The 16,178-nt window shown below is 47.5% G+C and overlaps 1 protein-coding gene and 1 long non-coding RNA gene across 4 annotated transcripts in view; one reads left to right on the forward strand and one right to left on the reverse strand.

Annotated features, from left to right (window-relative positions):
• LOC122177320 lies at positions 1–15,240 on the forward strand. 3 transcript variants are annotated; one of them, XR_006178049.1, is made up of 3 exons: positions 1–178; positions 4,051–4,190; positions 7,052–15,240. It is a non-coding gene; the product is annotated as an uncharacterized LOC122177320 (long non-coding RNA). The 3 variants fall into 3 exon arrangements; XR_006178050.1 differs by lacking the exon at positions 1–178 and having other exon boundaries at positions 3,779–4,206; XR_006178048.1 differs by lacking the exon at positions 1–178 and having other exon boundaries at positions 3,779–4,190.
• The window catches only part of NCAPD2 (non-SMC condensin I complex subunit D2), a 23,483-nt gene continuing 15,544 nt past the window's right edge, over positions 8,240–16,178 (reverse strand). Inside the window, exons 23-32 of the mRNA XM_042866576.1 lie at positions 15,985–16,096; positions 15,567–15,690; positions 15,231–15,386; positions 14,833–15,010; positions 13,797–13,891; positions 11,480–11,560; positions 9,417–9,603; positions 9,049–9,175; positions 8,765–8,932; positions 8,240–8,375 (exon numbers count right to left, since the gene is read on the reverse strand). Of these exons, the coding sequence (XP_042722510.1) occupies positions 8,293–8,375; positions 8,765–8,932; positions 9,049–9,175; positions 9,417–9,603; positions 11,480–11,560; positions 13,797–13,891; positions 14,833–15,010; positions 15,231–15,386; positions 15,567–15,690; positions 15,985–16,096 (1,311 nt within the window). The 3' untranslated portion in view covers positions 8,240–8,292. The remainder of the gene's footprint in view (positions 8,376–8,764; positions 8,933–9,048; positions 9,176–9,416; positions 9,604–11,479; positions 11,561–13,796; positions 13,892–14,832; positions 15,011–15,230; positions 15,387–15,566; positions 15,691–15,984; positions 16,097–16,178) is intronic.

Genomic DNA, 16,178 nt, shown 5'->3' on the forward strand with positions numbered 1-16,178 from the left:
GGAAGGAGCGGTCCCCGCGTGCTACTGCTGGGCCGCCCGGCTTGGTGCTATCCGCCGTGGGGCAGCGGGGCTCGTGCGACCCAAACCGAGGGGCCGCGGGATGGAGCCGTCCTGGTTTGAAAGCCTCCATCCCGTGGGATGGAGCGGGTACCTGGACCTGGTGCCCGGCGGGAGGAAGGTGCGGGACGGGAACGTGGAGGGGTGAGGCGGGCTCCCGTTTCGACTCCGGCTCCAAGGGCGGGGGCGGAGGATACCGGGGGGGGGGGTCCGAGCGAGGGGTCACGCAGCTCCCGTAACCCAACTCTCCTTGTATAGCTGTTATTCCCGGTGCACCGAGGGGCAATAGCTAAGTTTAGCCCCAGCCTGAGGTTACGACCTTTTCTTAAAGGCCAGGGGAGGCGGCGGTGCAGCCCCGTCGGGCGGCCGGGGGGTGCGATCCCGGGGCTGGGGGAGCCCCCGCACGTCGCGGGGTCAGGGCTGGCAGGGCGCGCGGAGGCCCTCTGTTTGCTCGGCAAACACGGCAGCGGCCGAGGGGCACAGCGTGGCAGAACGAGACAACGCGGCAGCCCCGTGGCCGCGATCGATGTGTCGGCCGCCCATCCTCCCCGGCTCCTCCTCCGCAACACCGGGCCCCGCACGCGCGTGCCGCCCGGCCCACCCGGAATGGCGGCGGCACCCAAAATGGCCCCGCGCGTGGGGGCCGCGCCGTGCCGCGGACTTTGCCGCCATCTCCCGGCGGGTGCGGTGAGGGTCGCGCGCCCCAGCAGCCCTTTAGCGCTGCGGGCGCCTGTGGCGCGAGCTCCGACACGAAGGTTCACACGGCTCGGTTTAATTCGCGAATCCTCGGCGCGGCGCGGCTCCCCGCCCTGCCCTCGGGGCTCCCGCTGCTGCCTGCTCCATCCCGTCCTGTCCCGAGCTGGGTCTCGTCCCGGGCCGGCTCTCCACACACCTGGTCTCTGCCTGCGAACGAGCAAGGCTGGTGAGCCGCCCGGGCCGGCCTCCTGCCGCCCTCGCTCCGGGTGCTCCCTGCCATCTGTGCCCTGGTGCCTGCCCACTTTACCGGGCCCTTGCTGCTGGCCCCCTCACCTCCAGTCTCTCCAGGCTAACAGCCCAACCCGCTGAAGGCCCCAATGCGGTCCATTTTCAGCCCAAAGCAGCCCCGGGGCACGGCCTTCCAGGCCCAGTCTCCAGAGAGAGCTCTCTTGCGACTGGCGAGGGCCTTGCGCCAGAGCAGGGGATGTGCAGCTCGGACCCCGGACAGAAGGAGTGGCAGTGGGGGGGAGAGCAGCTGTGGCTCAGAGCTGGACCCCTCTTTCATGTCCTCCTCGGCCGGCATGGATTTGGAGTCCGAGGGCAGCAGATGGGAAAGGAGCACCTGAGACATAGGGATAAATGGAGGAGATGGGTGAGGGTGGATTGCCCATGCTCCCGTACCCCAGCCCACTGTCCCACTCTCCCTCTCCTTCCCTCAGACTAGGGCAAGACATAAAATGGTGCCTGTGCAGAAGGCCCCATGCCTGTGACCTTGCATCCAGACCAAGGACACTGAAGGAAGGCTGGGCCTGCAGCTACCCAGCCTTAGCTGATTTTGCTGCCCAAAGAACAGGAAGGAATGCTGTGGGTATTACTGCCTCTGTTCCTTGCCTTGCTGCTATCAGATAGTTCTCTCCATACTTGGAAAATAATGGAGGCATCAGCCCTTGTTCCTGATGAAGCTGAGTTCTGCTGTGCGCTCAGAGTGTTTCGCCACGTTTCTTTTTTTCCAGAGGGCAATCTCACAGAGGAACCATTACCATAAAGCAGTCAAGTATCATAATGGGCCTAAGGAAGGCAGGCTCCCCATCTGCTGGGAAGTCTCCATACTTTCTGTGCAGGCAGGCATGCTCTAATTTAATTACACGGCTCCATCACTGCCAGCATCCTCCAGCGGCAGGGAGATGGCTCAGCAGGTACCCTGGGGGCACACTACTGCTGCCCATGGCAGCAGCCTGCAGTGGCTATTCCACGCCTGTGCATCACATGGATGCTTGCTATGGCTGAGGATGCCTGTATACAATTTAGCTCTGTCCTCTCCAGCATTGAGTTAATAGAAGCAGACACAGGCATCTTCAGAGAGGAGTGAAAGTGTCTCCATGGTGAGTCACAGCAGAATCAGTCCTGCGTTTCTACTTTGCATCCTAGCTGCTTCCCTGTAGCTTTCTTTTTGGACAGAGTAGCTGATGTGTAGGCAGTGCTGGGGCTTGGGTTAGTGCTTGAGGACAAGGAAGCTGGGTTGATTTAAAAGCCATAAATATTGTTTCTGCAATTGATGAAGTTAAAAGATTTAACAAAGATTTAACAAAACAAAGAAGCCCTTCGCCCTGCAGAGGACAGGACTGTAACTTTAGGTGGCTATTGCCACGGGACTCGATAAGATAGGACTGTTCTCCTTGCAGCCAGAAGCCTCTGAACAGACTCACAGCCAGGAGCACTCACTAAAAGGCTGCTGCCTGACCCCTGCCTTGAAATGTTGGCAACTCCCCGAGGAGCTGACTTGTAAAGACACAGTCAGCCTAGAGCTGAGGCTGTTGGACTGAAAGGGAGGGAGCAACCCTTGGGAGCTGGGATGTTGGGTTACCACTCACGCCATGTTCAAACACAACCTCCCCATATTGCCCCTGCCACTCCCAAAGCTTCCTTCAGCTCCATCCCAGTCCCTCCTACCTGGAGCCTTTGTCCTGATGAGGACATCGCTTGTACGCTGGCAGAGAGCAGAACTAGGAGGAGGAAAAGCGAGCAGGGCCACGCTGGGAGCCCCAGCATCTTCTCTTTATTCGGGGGCTTATGGGAGGTGAGACAGGATCTATAGCCTCTGTGAGTGCCGTCCCCTCTTTGCCTTTATAGTGTTGGTTCTGGCAGGCGCCTGCCCCCCAGCTCTGCTGCATGCCCCCCTGGAGCTCCTTAACCTTTCAGCCCTTTTGTCTGTGGTGATATATTTCAGGGTGAGCTCAGTGAGACCCCTTCCTCTAAAGAAAAAAGACACAAAAGTGTTTGCTGAGTGTCTGGGAAGACAAATGTAAGCCAAGCTGCTGCTGGCTGGGGCCTGGAGGTGTCTGTCAGGATCAGTATGAGACTTCAAGACACATCCAGAAACGGTATTGGAGACTGCAGTATGCAGTGACACTGACATTCTCTTGGGCAGAGTGCTGTTAATGTTTTTGCTCTAACCACAGTGAGCATGAGCTGCAGCTCAGCTGGTGATAGTCTCAGTGCTGACTGCAGTGAGCTGTCACAAATCTGGTACTGTGACAGTATAGGCTCTGTTTTTTAACACCTATGTTTTGTTGAGCTGGTTGGCCAGGGGACATGGAGCTCTTGCTGCAGTAGATGTACGGATTTTTGTGTTAACTCTGGGATCTGTGGCAGTGATAGGAGCATGGATCTAAGCACACGTGGGCACACAGCTTGAATACTGGTTGTCCTGAGTCATAGCTCAGTGTGCACCATCTGTGGGGCTGGGCTGAGTTTCCAGAGGAACCAGCACAGAAAAGCACTTGTCGAGGCTGAACTTGCACTTTCTCAAGCTCAGGTGCACAATGGGAGTAGGATGGTGAGGAGCAGACTCCTGCCTCTTAAATCTTCAGGCTATTAGCTCCCCCCCTTTGTTTACCTCTCCCATTTTACTGTAGTTTCTCACCAGCTGAACAACGCAATGAGGTCACTGTTTGAAACCAGAGCGCAGAAGTCAGCCTGGGTGTGAAGACAGAAACTAATCAGGAAAGTTTGCTGAGGGAAAGAAAGGGGAGACTGTACCCCGTTTCAGGAGCAGTTGGGTGTGCAGGGGAGGCGTAATAAAACCTTGAAATTCCCTTTCTTCAGTATCACTGAATGCAGCAATTGAGATGAAAGTTGACAGTGTTCTGCTGTCTACTATTTATCCTATTTACTTGGGCTTTTTTTAATTTTAATTTTTATTTTTATTTTTTTTAGAAGAGGAAAATGAGTCTTTTGCAGTGATAACAAAAGTCACAGTTCAGCTACTTGCCCTGTCTTCCTTTCTGTCCTTCACAGGCATTTTCCACTTGATATACAGACCTGTGGTTCCCTTTCTTCTCAGCCCAACAAAACAGAAAGCATAATGAGCCATTTTACACCAATCCTGTGAAATCTGAGTGTAGAATTTGCATCTGGAGCACTGAGGTTGGAAGCAGGTGAGATTTTGCCCAGGTAAGACAAGGTGTGGGGTCACATCCAAGTATGCACCCCTTGATATCTGTGACCCGTGGATGGTACTACCCAGGTCCCTGGCTAATGGGGAGACATTTCATGGGGAACAAGATTATCATAGTACCATAGAATCAAGGTTGGAAAAGACTTTAAGATCACAGACTCGTAGAATCACAGAGTGGCCTGTGTTGAAAAGGCCCACAATGAACATCTAGTTTCAACCCCCCTGCTATGTGCAGGGTCACCAACCAGCAGACCAGGCTGCTCAGAGCCACATCCAGCCTGGCCTTGAATGCCTCCAGGGATGGGGCATCCACAGCCTCCTTGGGCAAACTGTTCCAGTGTCACCACCCTCTGAGTGAAAAACCTCCTCCTAATATCTAACCTAAACCTTCATCTGTCTCAGTTTAAAACCATTCCCCCTTGTCCTATCACTTGTTAGCAGCCGCTCCCCTTCCTGTTCATACACTCCCTTCAAGTACTGGAAGGCCACAATGAGGTCTCCCCTAAGCTTTCTCTTCTCCACGTCCTTCCTGTACTGGGGGCTCCAGGCCTGGACACACTACTGCAGATGGGGCCTCACATCTGCAGATGGGGAGACAATCACCTCCCTGTCCTGCTGGCCATTCCTCTTGTAATGCAGCCCAGAACACAGCTGGCCTCCCGGGCTGCAGTCACACACTGCTGGCTGATGTCCAGCTTCTCGTCTTCCAGGACCCCCAAGTCCTTCTCCACCGGGCTGCTCTCGAGGAGATCTTCCTCCAGTTTGTATAAATACCTGGGTTGCCCAGACCCAACTGCAGCACCCTGCACTTGGCCTTACTGAACCTCATTAAGTTTTCATGGGCCCAATTTTCCAGCCTGCCCAGGACCCTCTGGATGGCTTCCCTTTGTTCCAATGTGTCTACCGCACCATTCAGCAAAGATCATCCAATCCAACTGTCCATCTATCATCAGTATTTCCCACTAAACTATGGCCTTCAGTACAACATCTAAATGTTTCTTGTACACTTACAGAGACGGTAGTGCCCCTCAGGGGTGGGAGCTCATTCCAGCACCTGACCACTCACTGAGAGAAGAAGCATTTCCTAACGTCCAATCTGAATCTCCCCTGGTGCAACTTGAGGCCATTCCCTCTAGTCCTATTACTAGTTACATGGGAGAAAAGGCCAGCCCCCAACTCACCACAACCTCCCTTCAGATAGTTGTAGAGAGCCTTCTCTTCTCCGGATGGAACATTCCCAGTTCCCTTTGCCATTCCCCATAAGACTTGTGCTCTGGATCCCTCACCAGCTTTACTGACCTTCTCTGGACACACTCCAGGGCCTTGATGTCTTTCTTGCAGTGAGGGGCCCAGAACTGAACACAATAGTTGAGGTGCAGCCTCACCAGGGTTGAGTACAGAGGGAATTTCCACACCAACCTTTTAAACCACAGGTGACTGGTAGAGAATCAGGATGTGCTGCTTATGTGGGCATTCAGAGTACTGGCGTGGTGCACCCGATATACACACACGGCCCCTCCACGTGCCAGAGCTTTGCAGTGAGGAGATGTTAAAGTTTCAGAGGGGTGGGAAAAAGGGGAGGGAGAAACTGGGAAGTGCACGTGTAATCCCACATTTCAATCTCTGAGGATATTGGTTCTGTACTTCTTATTCACATCTTACCATCTCAAAGCAGCTGAGGCAGTCTGCTATAGCTTTCATGCTGCTATTAAGACTGCCATGGTGAGACTCATTTCACATTGAATGCAACAGTTCAATCGACCCTTTCCTGAGTCAAAGGTAAGAAAAGAAAAAACAATAAACGACAATGCTTTGTTTCTGATAGAAAATGTAGCAGAACACTGGTCTTTAACATGGTAGCCCCCATGATGCAGGAATGCCAGAAATGCTTGCAGCTGCTCTAAATGGTAGCCCAGCTGCATGCACACCGAGCTCTGCAGGGATGGAACTCCCAGCTGACTGGATCTATACCATGCAAGAAACTTATGAAACTGTAGAAAATTTGGAAAATTTTGCAAGTCCTACAAAACCTGGATAAATTTGCAGGCATGGCCCAACTCTGCAATCCAGATCTTTGCTGAGAGTGCAGTAGAACTGAATAGTTACTCTGTCATGTCCTGGCAACGACTGAGAAGTAAAAAGGCTCTGGCAGGCGATGAGTCCCTGATCGCCCCAGTTTTTGCAGCCTGAAATAGGTTATTGTCCTTTCCTCTCTGGTGCTAACAAGCTGCCTCTGTAAAAACCCTTTTCCTTCTGATGCTGGGACACTGATTCCAGAGCTTGCAAGACCATTAGAAAAATAGTCTCCTGCTGAATTGCAATCAGTCTTTTACAAGCAAATGGAAAGGAGCCGGACAGAGGGTGGGAGGACTGTGAACTGGATGAAGTACTCTGTGGGTACCCCTTGGCAATGCAGAAGGCTGGGGGCTGCTGCAGGCTCCAAGGAATGACCAATGTTCATGTCATTTCAATCAGGACCATGGGTAGGAACATGGAGCCAGCTATGGAAGCCCCTTGGGGAACACAGATTGCACTGACCATCATGCTAGTGGTCTCCCTCACTGCAATATAATCAACATACTATCTCGTTCTCATGCATGCATTTATTGTACAAGCTTGCAGTGCCCTGAGCTTGGGAGCCTATAGATGCTGTTTCTGTGAGTGGGTCGTGGTGGAGCAGTCATGTACACTGTGCATGACTGTTGTCATTTACCGTTAATACTGTAGCTGCTTTCCTGTTGCTTGTAGACTTTACTGAATATAAGTGAAGGTAGGAGAGTAGGACAGTAATGCTGTAGCTTTCTGACCCTCATAGTTCATGCAATTGTTCTGTTCTCACAGGTGTGCTGGATTTGCGTGTGGGAGGGGTATATTGGTATCTGCCTCTACAACACAGCAGCGGCTGCAAGGAGACTTAATTTACACATCCCATCCCCATAAATACAGCTGTCAGCCTGTGATTTCCCCATCTGGTCATTTCTACAAGCTGCTAATGTGTTTATGTCCATCAGCATAAAAACACATTCCCAGGCTACTGCAAAGCTACGCAATTTCTAATGCTACTTACTGTTAGACCAGAGAACCAAGCAGCAGGCTCTCCTTGCTGGTGGACAGAAGATAACTACAGTGACTGTGGGAACAGCGAGACACTCAATGGAAGAACAGGGAAAGATATGCAGGAACCCACTGAGAACAGGACCCTTCTGGTTCCCATCCAGCAAGTCACTGGCTTGAGAAGTGTTTGTTTTCTAGGCAACCGCCAGGTAAGAGGAAATAAATCTGTGCTATAGCTCTGGGACAAATGCCAATTTGCCTGCGAGACAGGAGGTTAAAGGCTGTTTGTATGATTAACATTCACACTTAAGGCACTTCATGTTCACATGGCTTGTCTAAGTGCTAGGCCTGACCTGAGCACTGGTGTTGCTTAACTGCAGCGAGATGAGCAGTGTTACCTGCGTAACAAGCAACAGTTATCTTGTGTAACTTTGACAAAAGTAAATCTGCACTTAAAAAAAGAACTGATTTGTATTTTCTATTCAGGTTGCATGGTCTATATCAGCTTCTGCCTTCCACTGTTCCTCACCTTTTCTTTGAGATCTGTTCAAGAAAAGGTGCAGGTAACTTCCCCTCAAAGTCCTGCTGATCTCTGCAGAGCAAGAGCCCCCAAAACAATCCAACATAAAAGGACCTCAACCCAGCAAAATTATTGGGCCTGTGTCAAGAGAAGCTGAATTATGTACTTTATACCCTAGTACAAAATGGGGAAGGAATAAGCATACTCAGTGATTACATTTGGCTATTTTCTTTTTTTCCCAGAGAACAGACTTTTTTGTTTGTTTGTTTAAATCAGGGCAGTGTGTTTTCCATCTGCAAAGTCAGGCAAACAGGGAAAGTAGCAGCCATGTTAATCACTGTCTTTCATCATGGAGATACCAGACAAGTTTGGAATCTTTTCAGCCTGTTGCATGACTTTCCATTTTGTCTTCATTTAAAGCACTATGAAATTATGTGGTAATTCAGACGAGAAGATGACTGCTGCAAAAATCAAGCTTTATTTTTAAAGACAGTGGCAGATGGTTTCCTCAGCGCAGCCGTCGGGTTGAAGACCTGGTGATGGGAGTTGTTTTGGTGGGGGTTTCTTCCTCTCTTAATTCTGCCAGTAGCTCTAAAAGAGTAAAATGTGTCAACAACCAGCACTCCACTGCCTTGAACAGAGAAATCTGCATGCAGCTCTTGATCCCCATCTGCACTCTCTCCCTTCCAGAGGAATTGTAGAATGTCCTGGGTTGGAAGGAACCTTAATGATCGTACAGTTCCAACTCTGCCATAGGCAGGGTTGCCATCCACTAGACCAAGTGTACTAAGACCAGAAGAATAAGTTTTTTCATGCATTTTAGAAGAAAGATAGGAAGAAATTTATGATTTTAACTCATCTGGCAGTCCAAAGTCCCTGACAAAGTTTCTCCACCAAGCTCTCACCCTTGATACACTAAATCTCCAGTCCTTCTCCACCTCTCTGTTTTTACTTTTGAACATACACATCTAATGCCTTACCATTCTCAGAGCTGTTCTCTTCATCACTGGAGAAGGTGATAACAGTTTTTTTGCGTCGATGGGACTTCTGAGCACGTTTGTTGTTTCGGAGTGCTTGTGGCCGGGGTGTGACAAAATCATCATCATCATCCCTGTTGGCTGTGCTCAGGGGCTGGCGGCAGCAGCCTGCTAAGAAGAAAGGAAAGGTAGCAGTCTTCTGTCTGTAAGGGTGAAGAAAACTCCCTAGGCATCTCTGCTGGGCTGCAAGGTTAAGGGAAGACTGCAGTCCCACAAATGGAAGGTACCTGCTGTTGGTCTTCGCTTGGCTGGCTCTGGCAATGGAGTTTTATCACCTTCCTGGCACATCTCTGCTGAATCCAGCCCTTGGTTATGGCAGGCGGACAGCTTCTGCTCCAGCTCTTCAGCCAAAGCCTGGTATAGTTGTAACACAGCAGCAAAAAAAAGAAAAAAAAGAAAAAGAAAGAAAAAACAACAGAGAGAAGCATTACATCCATGGCGTATCCATCTCCTGCTCCAGGATTTAGGATCTCCGTTAAGTCGTTAAGGCGAAATAGTAGCCTGTTGAACATGGAGAACTGCAAAGCTTTCCGATCACTGTGTTTGTAAAGCACTTGTTTTCCACATCTGGATGCTTCCCACCAACCATCCTTACTTTAGTCTCAGGTTTGCCGACTGCTCTGCGGAATCGAACCAGCACAGCTTGGAAACAGCTGTAGACAGCCGGGTCTTGGAGCTTGTCTGCAAAGCAGTCAAAGTTGTCCTGCAGCTTGTGAAGGCCCCGCTCTGAGATGGGCAGCAGAGAAAGGCAGTGGGACAGATCCCGGTACTGACGTTCATTTCTGGGAAAGACAAAGATTGCCCATAGTTCATATGAAAAGGAGTGTGTAAAGATGAGCACATCCTACCTCGAACTGAAGCATGTGAGGAAAAGGCATTTCCCACAGGTGTTTCCTCCTTATGGAACATGAGATTTACTGATGTTCTGTTACAGACCTGTTACAGGGTGCCACACCTTGCAACCACTGTATCCCACAAAAAAATACTGACTTAGTGTCTGTCAGAAAGACAAAGGCTTCACTGTTACAGAACACAGTCACTTGTTAGGAAGCGTCAGAAGTTATTGCTGGCTAGGAGGAGAAACACGCCGTGAAATAAGGGCTCTTTCTGAAGGGACTCATTTCAACTAAAAAGCGTAAAGAAAAAAAACAACTGGCTGCTCTTGAAAATGTCTTTGCTGGTCAGTTACAGGCATAGAGGACATTTTCATTATGATACATAGCAAACAAATAGCAACTGCTGTGTCAGAGGACAGCTAGATCCAGATTCTAGTGAAAGTTGCAAATAATTAAAAAAATCCAAACTAATGTCTTTAATATAGCTCACTGAGACAGAACAGGAGTAAAAACAGTAGGTCAAAGTCCCCCTTACGCATGTGTACAGAACAGAGGGCTTACATATACACTCAAAACGTACTGTCCAAACAGACACAGAAAAAAACTGCAGCATCCAGGTGTTAAATGTGGAGACAGTCATTTTTGGCATGTTGCTAATTAGAACTCCAGAAATCCTAAGGATGGTGGCTGCATAATCCTTCCTGATAAGCTCCTGTATTAGCCTTGAATAAGAGTCTTGCTCTAGCATTACCTCTAGTGAGCACTAAACCGATCATCTCTGTGGTACAGTGGTGACATTAGGACAGCATGGCAAAAGCTAGATGTGTTACAGCCAGAAGGATCTTTACAGGTGTGGTCTGAAGACCTCACCACTGTTCCTAGGATAAAATTTTGAGAGAGGGGCCACTTTCTACTCTGGCTCAGGAAACAAAATCCAAATATTTCTCAGGAATATGCAACTGCCCAAGGCAGCCGAGTTGGTCGCATGCCCAGGCACTGTGTACAAACAGCCAAGATAAGCAGACACAGCTTTAAACCTCAAGGGCAAAGTCACAACTGTGGAGATGGAACACCACAGGAATGGAGGAATGTTGGGTGCACCAAATCCAGTAGAAGATAAAGATAACAAAGAAAATATTTGGCAGAGGCAGGTTCACTTCTTCTGTCTGTTTTTTTCTTGAGGTAAAATAAAAGTCAGTGAAGTTACAGCTTGAGGTGCAAAGGGAAAGAAACATCAACCAAAAAAAAAAAAAGTTTCCAGGGGGCAAAATGATACCTCAGATGCATGGAATGGGCTCTGGACTGCTATACTCTTTAATCAGCACCACAAACAAGTCACATCTTGCAGACAATAGAATAATGCATATCGTGTGGCACAGGCACTCAAACAAGAAAACAGTCTGCAGCATAGTCAGAACTGAGCAACCTGTCCACACAGAAGAAGAATGGGACAGATAAGGAGATCCCAGCACCTCAGTTTAACACCTTCTTTTATTTATTTATTATTATTTTTTTTAACTGAGGTGCCTGTGGAGAAGGACCAGAGAGGTGAATAAAAGCTACCCTGGGTTGTATCTCCTTGCCTACCTGTAAGTAATGCAGATTCAAGTTCTCACAAAACCTTTACCTTCAGAAAGATAAGGGGAGAGGAGCCGAAGAGTCACAGAATGTCCTGGGTTGGAAGGGATCTTAGTGATCATCCAGTTCCAACCCTTTCCCATAGGCAGAGTTGCCACCTACTAGATCACAGTGTAATAAGACAAGGACACATTTTTTTTTCATGCATTTTAGGAGAAAGATAGGAAATTTAGGATTTACTCACCTGGCAGTCCGGAATCGCTGACAAAGTTTCTCCACCAAGCTCTCAGTCTGTTTGTCTTTAGTGATATATGAGAAGAGATGTCTGCAAAGGAAAAATGTAGTAAAGCTGAAAGCCCATAGAGGAAATCCCATTTCTACCTTCACCACGGCTTGCTTGCAGGCCTCCTGCCCAGTGATCAGCTAGGTGACTCTCCAAATGTGAAGACTAGAAAGCTCTACACATCTCAGACTCTGTTCAGGAGAAGCTATTAGCATATAATGTGTTTTAAGTAGTAATTGCAGTCCCTGTTGGAGGACAGCTGCTACAATAATTATAACTGCATGTTTGTTAAGCACCTGCCTAAGATAAAATACAGCTAGCTATACAGCTAAAACAAGGACTCTTGCGGGTCTGGAATGAGAACTGCTTATGTCTGTGTGGGGTAGGTGGGTTGTTGAAAAGGCTGTGGTACCTATTTCTGCTCAGCTCCTTCCATCCAATTTTAAGAGAAGCAACGCCTCCAGATGATCTCCCCACTTCAGAGCTGTGCTACAGACCAGTATGTCTGAAAAGGCAGACTGTACTGAGTGTGCGATGGCATAGAGACTTTCTTTTCTCAAAAATCATTATTTTGCTGAAGGTACATTGCTATACGTTTTCAACAACAGAAAAGTGAATGTTATTTTACATTAAAGAGGGAACAAAGCTGAACAGAACTGAAATATCAACTTGATCCCACATTTTTCTCAGCTTTTTGAGGAATAAGACAACGTTGACTTTAAGACAGTTCATTAAGTACTCCTATGTTTTGCATGATGCCTTCACAGAAGTATTGAATAACTGAATTCTCTGTATTAAAAAGCTATAGCACATAGTCCTCCTTTTTCTTCTACCAACATTTCTGTTAACTTATTCTCAGTCAAGCTGCTGCTGGCTTTTAGGTAGCTGCTGCAAGTACATCCTTGTTTGGTCTTTGTCACACCTACAATCACCACCAAATCAAGCTTCCTTTCTCTTAAGCTATGGATCTGACACTCAACACTCAACCCCCCCCGCATTTGTTCCAATTTCAATTCATCTTTCCTTAATTTAAGCAACCCAAATTGTGACAGCATTCCAACCAAGGTCTAACCAGCATTTCAACATTTCCTACACAGAAAGCAGAAATAAAGCATCTGTTAAAATAGCAAGTGGAATGAATCTCTTGCTAACTTCAGCCATACCTTTACAGCAGGGGTTGTTACATTTTGTTCTACTAGTTTTCGGATCAGTTATTGCTGCAATCCTCTTTCTCCATTAGTCCTTTACCAGCAATCCTTCCCTCGCTACTTATCAATCAGCAGACATCACTGGTCCTTTCTTTTCTAAACCTCCACAATCTCCGTTTTGGCAAGTATCCTTGGATTATAAGCCACCCTTCCTCCCAGCTCGTGCCTTTGAGTTTAACTAGATCCTCTCCATAATACAAGCACTTCATATAATACTATTACATGGAGAAATAGTTCAGTTTCAACTACTTCCTTCTTTCCTATCTGAAGAATTCAAAGTGGTATACTAGCTGCCACAGTTCTCTTCTGCATTAGCTTTAGAATAATGTGACTTCTGCCTACTCTGTTAAATCAATACATTTTCTCTTGCTATGCACTTCTATTTCTCTCCCTGTGTACTGTGGAAGGCAGAAAAATCGATCTGTATGTGTCTTGATCACATGAACTCTGTCCATCCTCAGTGCAAGTACTAAACTTACTAATTTCTATGTCTGTGAGAACACCTCCAGTTTGACATTTATTAAAAACTGTACTGAGAATTTCAAATGTACATCCCATTCTTCTCATGTATGCCATCTATTTCACATATAATGGTCTTTGATGATTTGCTTCTATCTCTGACACTAAATTCTTCTATGTGTACTATCAGTAGTTACAAGCTATATTTCCCATTATCTCCCATTGAAAACTGAAGCAAAACGTTCATGTACTTTTGGAGTCATAAATTAATCTTATCCTCACTGGTAGTCTTTTTCTGAGCTTTGCAATTCCTGCCTGTTCAAAATTCCATCCCTCTTCCTAAATGCAGTGGAATCTCACTGACAGAAAGACTCCAGTCAAAAACCACTGGTATGGAACATTCCCTTCACCCTCAAAGAGGTGGCTGTAGGTTGGTTCCCCTTGGGATGACTTCCCTTTCAGATGCAGACTGTGAAAAAGTCCGATTGAGGAGAACGAGAAAAAAAGCATTATATATGCCATGGTAGTTTGTTCTGTAGATTTGGTAGCTCTTAGCTCAATAGTCCTAGTCAGAACAGACTTCATTAACCCTCATTTCAGATTTTACATACCTCATAATAGTGTGGAAGGATTCTTCATCTACGCCACAGTCAGGATCTGAGAGACGACTGATGATGTCTGGAAGCAGGTTATAGATGGCATTATCCTGCGTGGGACACAAGGTTCTACATGAGATACAAAATTATGAATGACAGCTGGAGCCAAGACAAATAAGCTGTTCACTTAAAGTTACCTTTTTTCCCAGCACAAAGCTATTAACTGAAAGCATCAGCTTCTTGAAACAAGCTGTACACAGCCAGCCAATCCTATCTGGGGCTACTTGACTAAAGCTGAGGAGCTAACAACAACTGCAACCCTCTTTGGCAGCCTTGGTTGCAGTTTCTTTACAACCTTGTCACCTCCCAGCACAAAAACATTCTGGAAGGAAGCATACAGAACAGTTCAGCTCAAGGAACTGTCTCTCATCTTGCTGGAAAAGACCCAACCCAAAATTCCCTTTCCCAAGGCTTACAGGCAGTTTAGTTACAGACAATGCAGAGATAGAAAACCAGTACAGTAGGGCTTACCTTTTAACAGAACAAGGCAAAAGGGTAAAGCTCCAGCATCACTGCCACCTCTTAGGCAGTAAATCTCAAACTCTGAAGGGCCTTCAGCAGCACATAGGGGATAATAGGAACTATGGCTCCTACCTGCCTGGACAGTAACTGCTTCAGTTTAAGTATCTCAATGTCACACAGCCAGGAATAACATTGAAAGGTCTCATGATGCACTGCCTCAGCCTGAAGTCAGGGAACTCTTACAAGACTTATTCCCAAGCCCATGCTAGGTGTGCACAAGTAAGCAGGTAGACAAAGCACTGGTTTGGAGCCTGCCTTCTGATGTGAATGAATGAGGACAAATTTGACAACATCAAAACTCATTTTGCAAAATTCCCTTTTTCTACTCTTATTTAGACAACACAGAGGAACAGCAGATAGATCCCCTACAACACACTTTCTCCAGGACTCCAAATTCTCGTGTCATCAAGCCAACCCTTACCAACCCCTTGCTACTCTTATGAACTAAGAATCCTCAGCATCCACTTGCCTTGTTGGAGAGTTCATTGAAAAAGTTTTGAGCCACTCCCACGATTGCTTCCTCTGGGTCTATAAGCAGAGCTGCCATCTCACTCACTTGGCCTTTCACCTTTACCATGTCTTTGAGGATGAGGTGAGTCATCACCACACCAGCCGTCTGCCTCACACTTCGGCAGGGATCTCGCAACCTGGCAGAAGCAAATAATTAACATGGAAAGCAGCTGAACATCTCTTAAGTTACCAGTACCCACGACATCCTACTTACTCCACAAGCCAGTTCTGTTGTCTCCCTCCACTGATGCCTTAAAATTTGCTTTCCTCCAATAGGCTCACCTTCCAGAAGCCCGGTGCCACCCTCACATCGAGTTCTTATCACCTGTCCTCTGCTAGCAATAAACATGGCATTACCTGGCATACAGATGTGGTGTCCATGGCTCCACCTGATTGGGGAAACGGATGGCCAGATCTCCTGCTGCAATAATGAGGTTGGATCTCACAACAGGGAGAGGGGACTTCTCCATCATAGTGAAGAGCAGGCGCAAGTGGGAGTCACAGAATTCAGAGCTGGCAGGACAAGATAGCGAAAAGAAGGCCAAAGTTAGTAACCGAAATCCAGTCTCTGATATTAGTGAGACAATAAGTGTATGCTCTTTTATCCATGTTTTTTCCTCTTCCCCAGAAGGGAGTTGCAACATTTATTGTACTTAAGTGCCAGCGAAGCTGATAAGAGAACGTCAGCGTTACCTGATCATGCAGACTTTGCCAAGAGTCAGGGCTGCAGCAGCTCTAAGTGCCGGATCACTGTAGAGCCCAGGGTTATTGCAGATCTTGAGCACCAGTGGAACAAAGGCAGAAAACAGGTGCTTCTCTAGATAGTGGGGATGAAAGCAGCAGATATACTAGCACTGTTCAAGCAGCATTCCAAGAAAAATCACTGAATTTACAGCAGAACTCCTGTAGACTATACGAGCTGGATAACTCACTTTTGCTACCTTCAGAGAAACAGAATAAAGAAAGAGCCTATAATGAAACTGAAGAAAAATGACAGTGTTTGTTTATGTAGGAAATAGCCTCCCTTCCTCTAGATGCATTTCCCACCCCTCCCATTCTCTCACATGTGACAGATGGAACCTGTACTGCTCTTCAGTGGAGCCATACTTACCATCTAGAAGTTCTATCTCGCAAATATTGCGGATGAGCTCAGCCTCAGTGTCATCAGCAGATGCTCCAATGAGGCCCAGCTCCTCCTCCATAGTGGTATCATTTCCTGTGCTCTGTGTAGAAAAAAAATGGTTGTAAAAAGAGACGATGGGAAATGATAATCCTTTCCTTCACAAAGTACTTCTTTCTTAGGTG

This window comes from Lagopus leucura, unplaced genomic scaffold (assembly GCF_019238085.1).
Source record: "Lagopus leucura isolate 7727_CA_CO unplaced genomic scaffold, USGS_WTPT01 Super-Scaffold_100001, whole genome shotgun sequence".
In the NCBI taxonomy this organism is placed as follows: domain Eukaryota; kingdom Metazoa; phylum Chordata; class Aves; order Galliformes; family Phasianidae; genus Lagopus; species Lagopus leucura.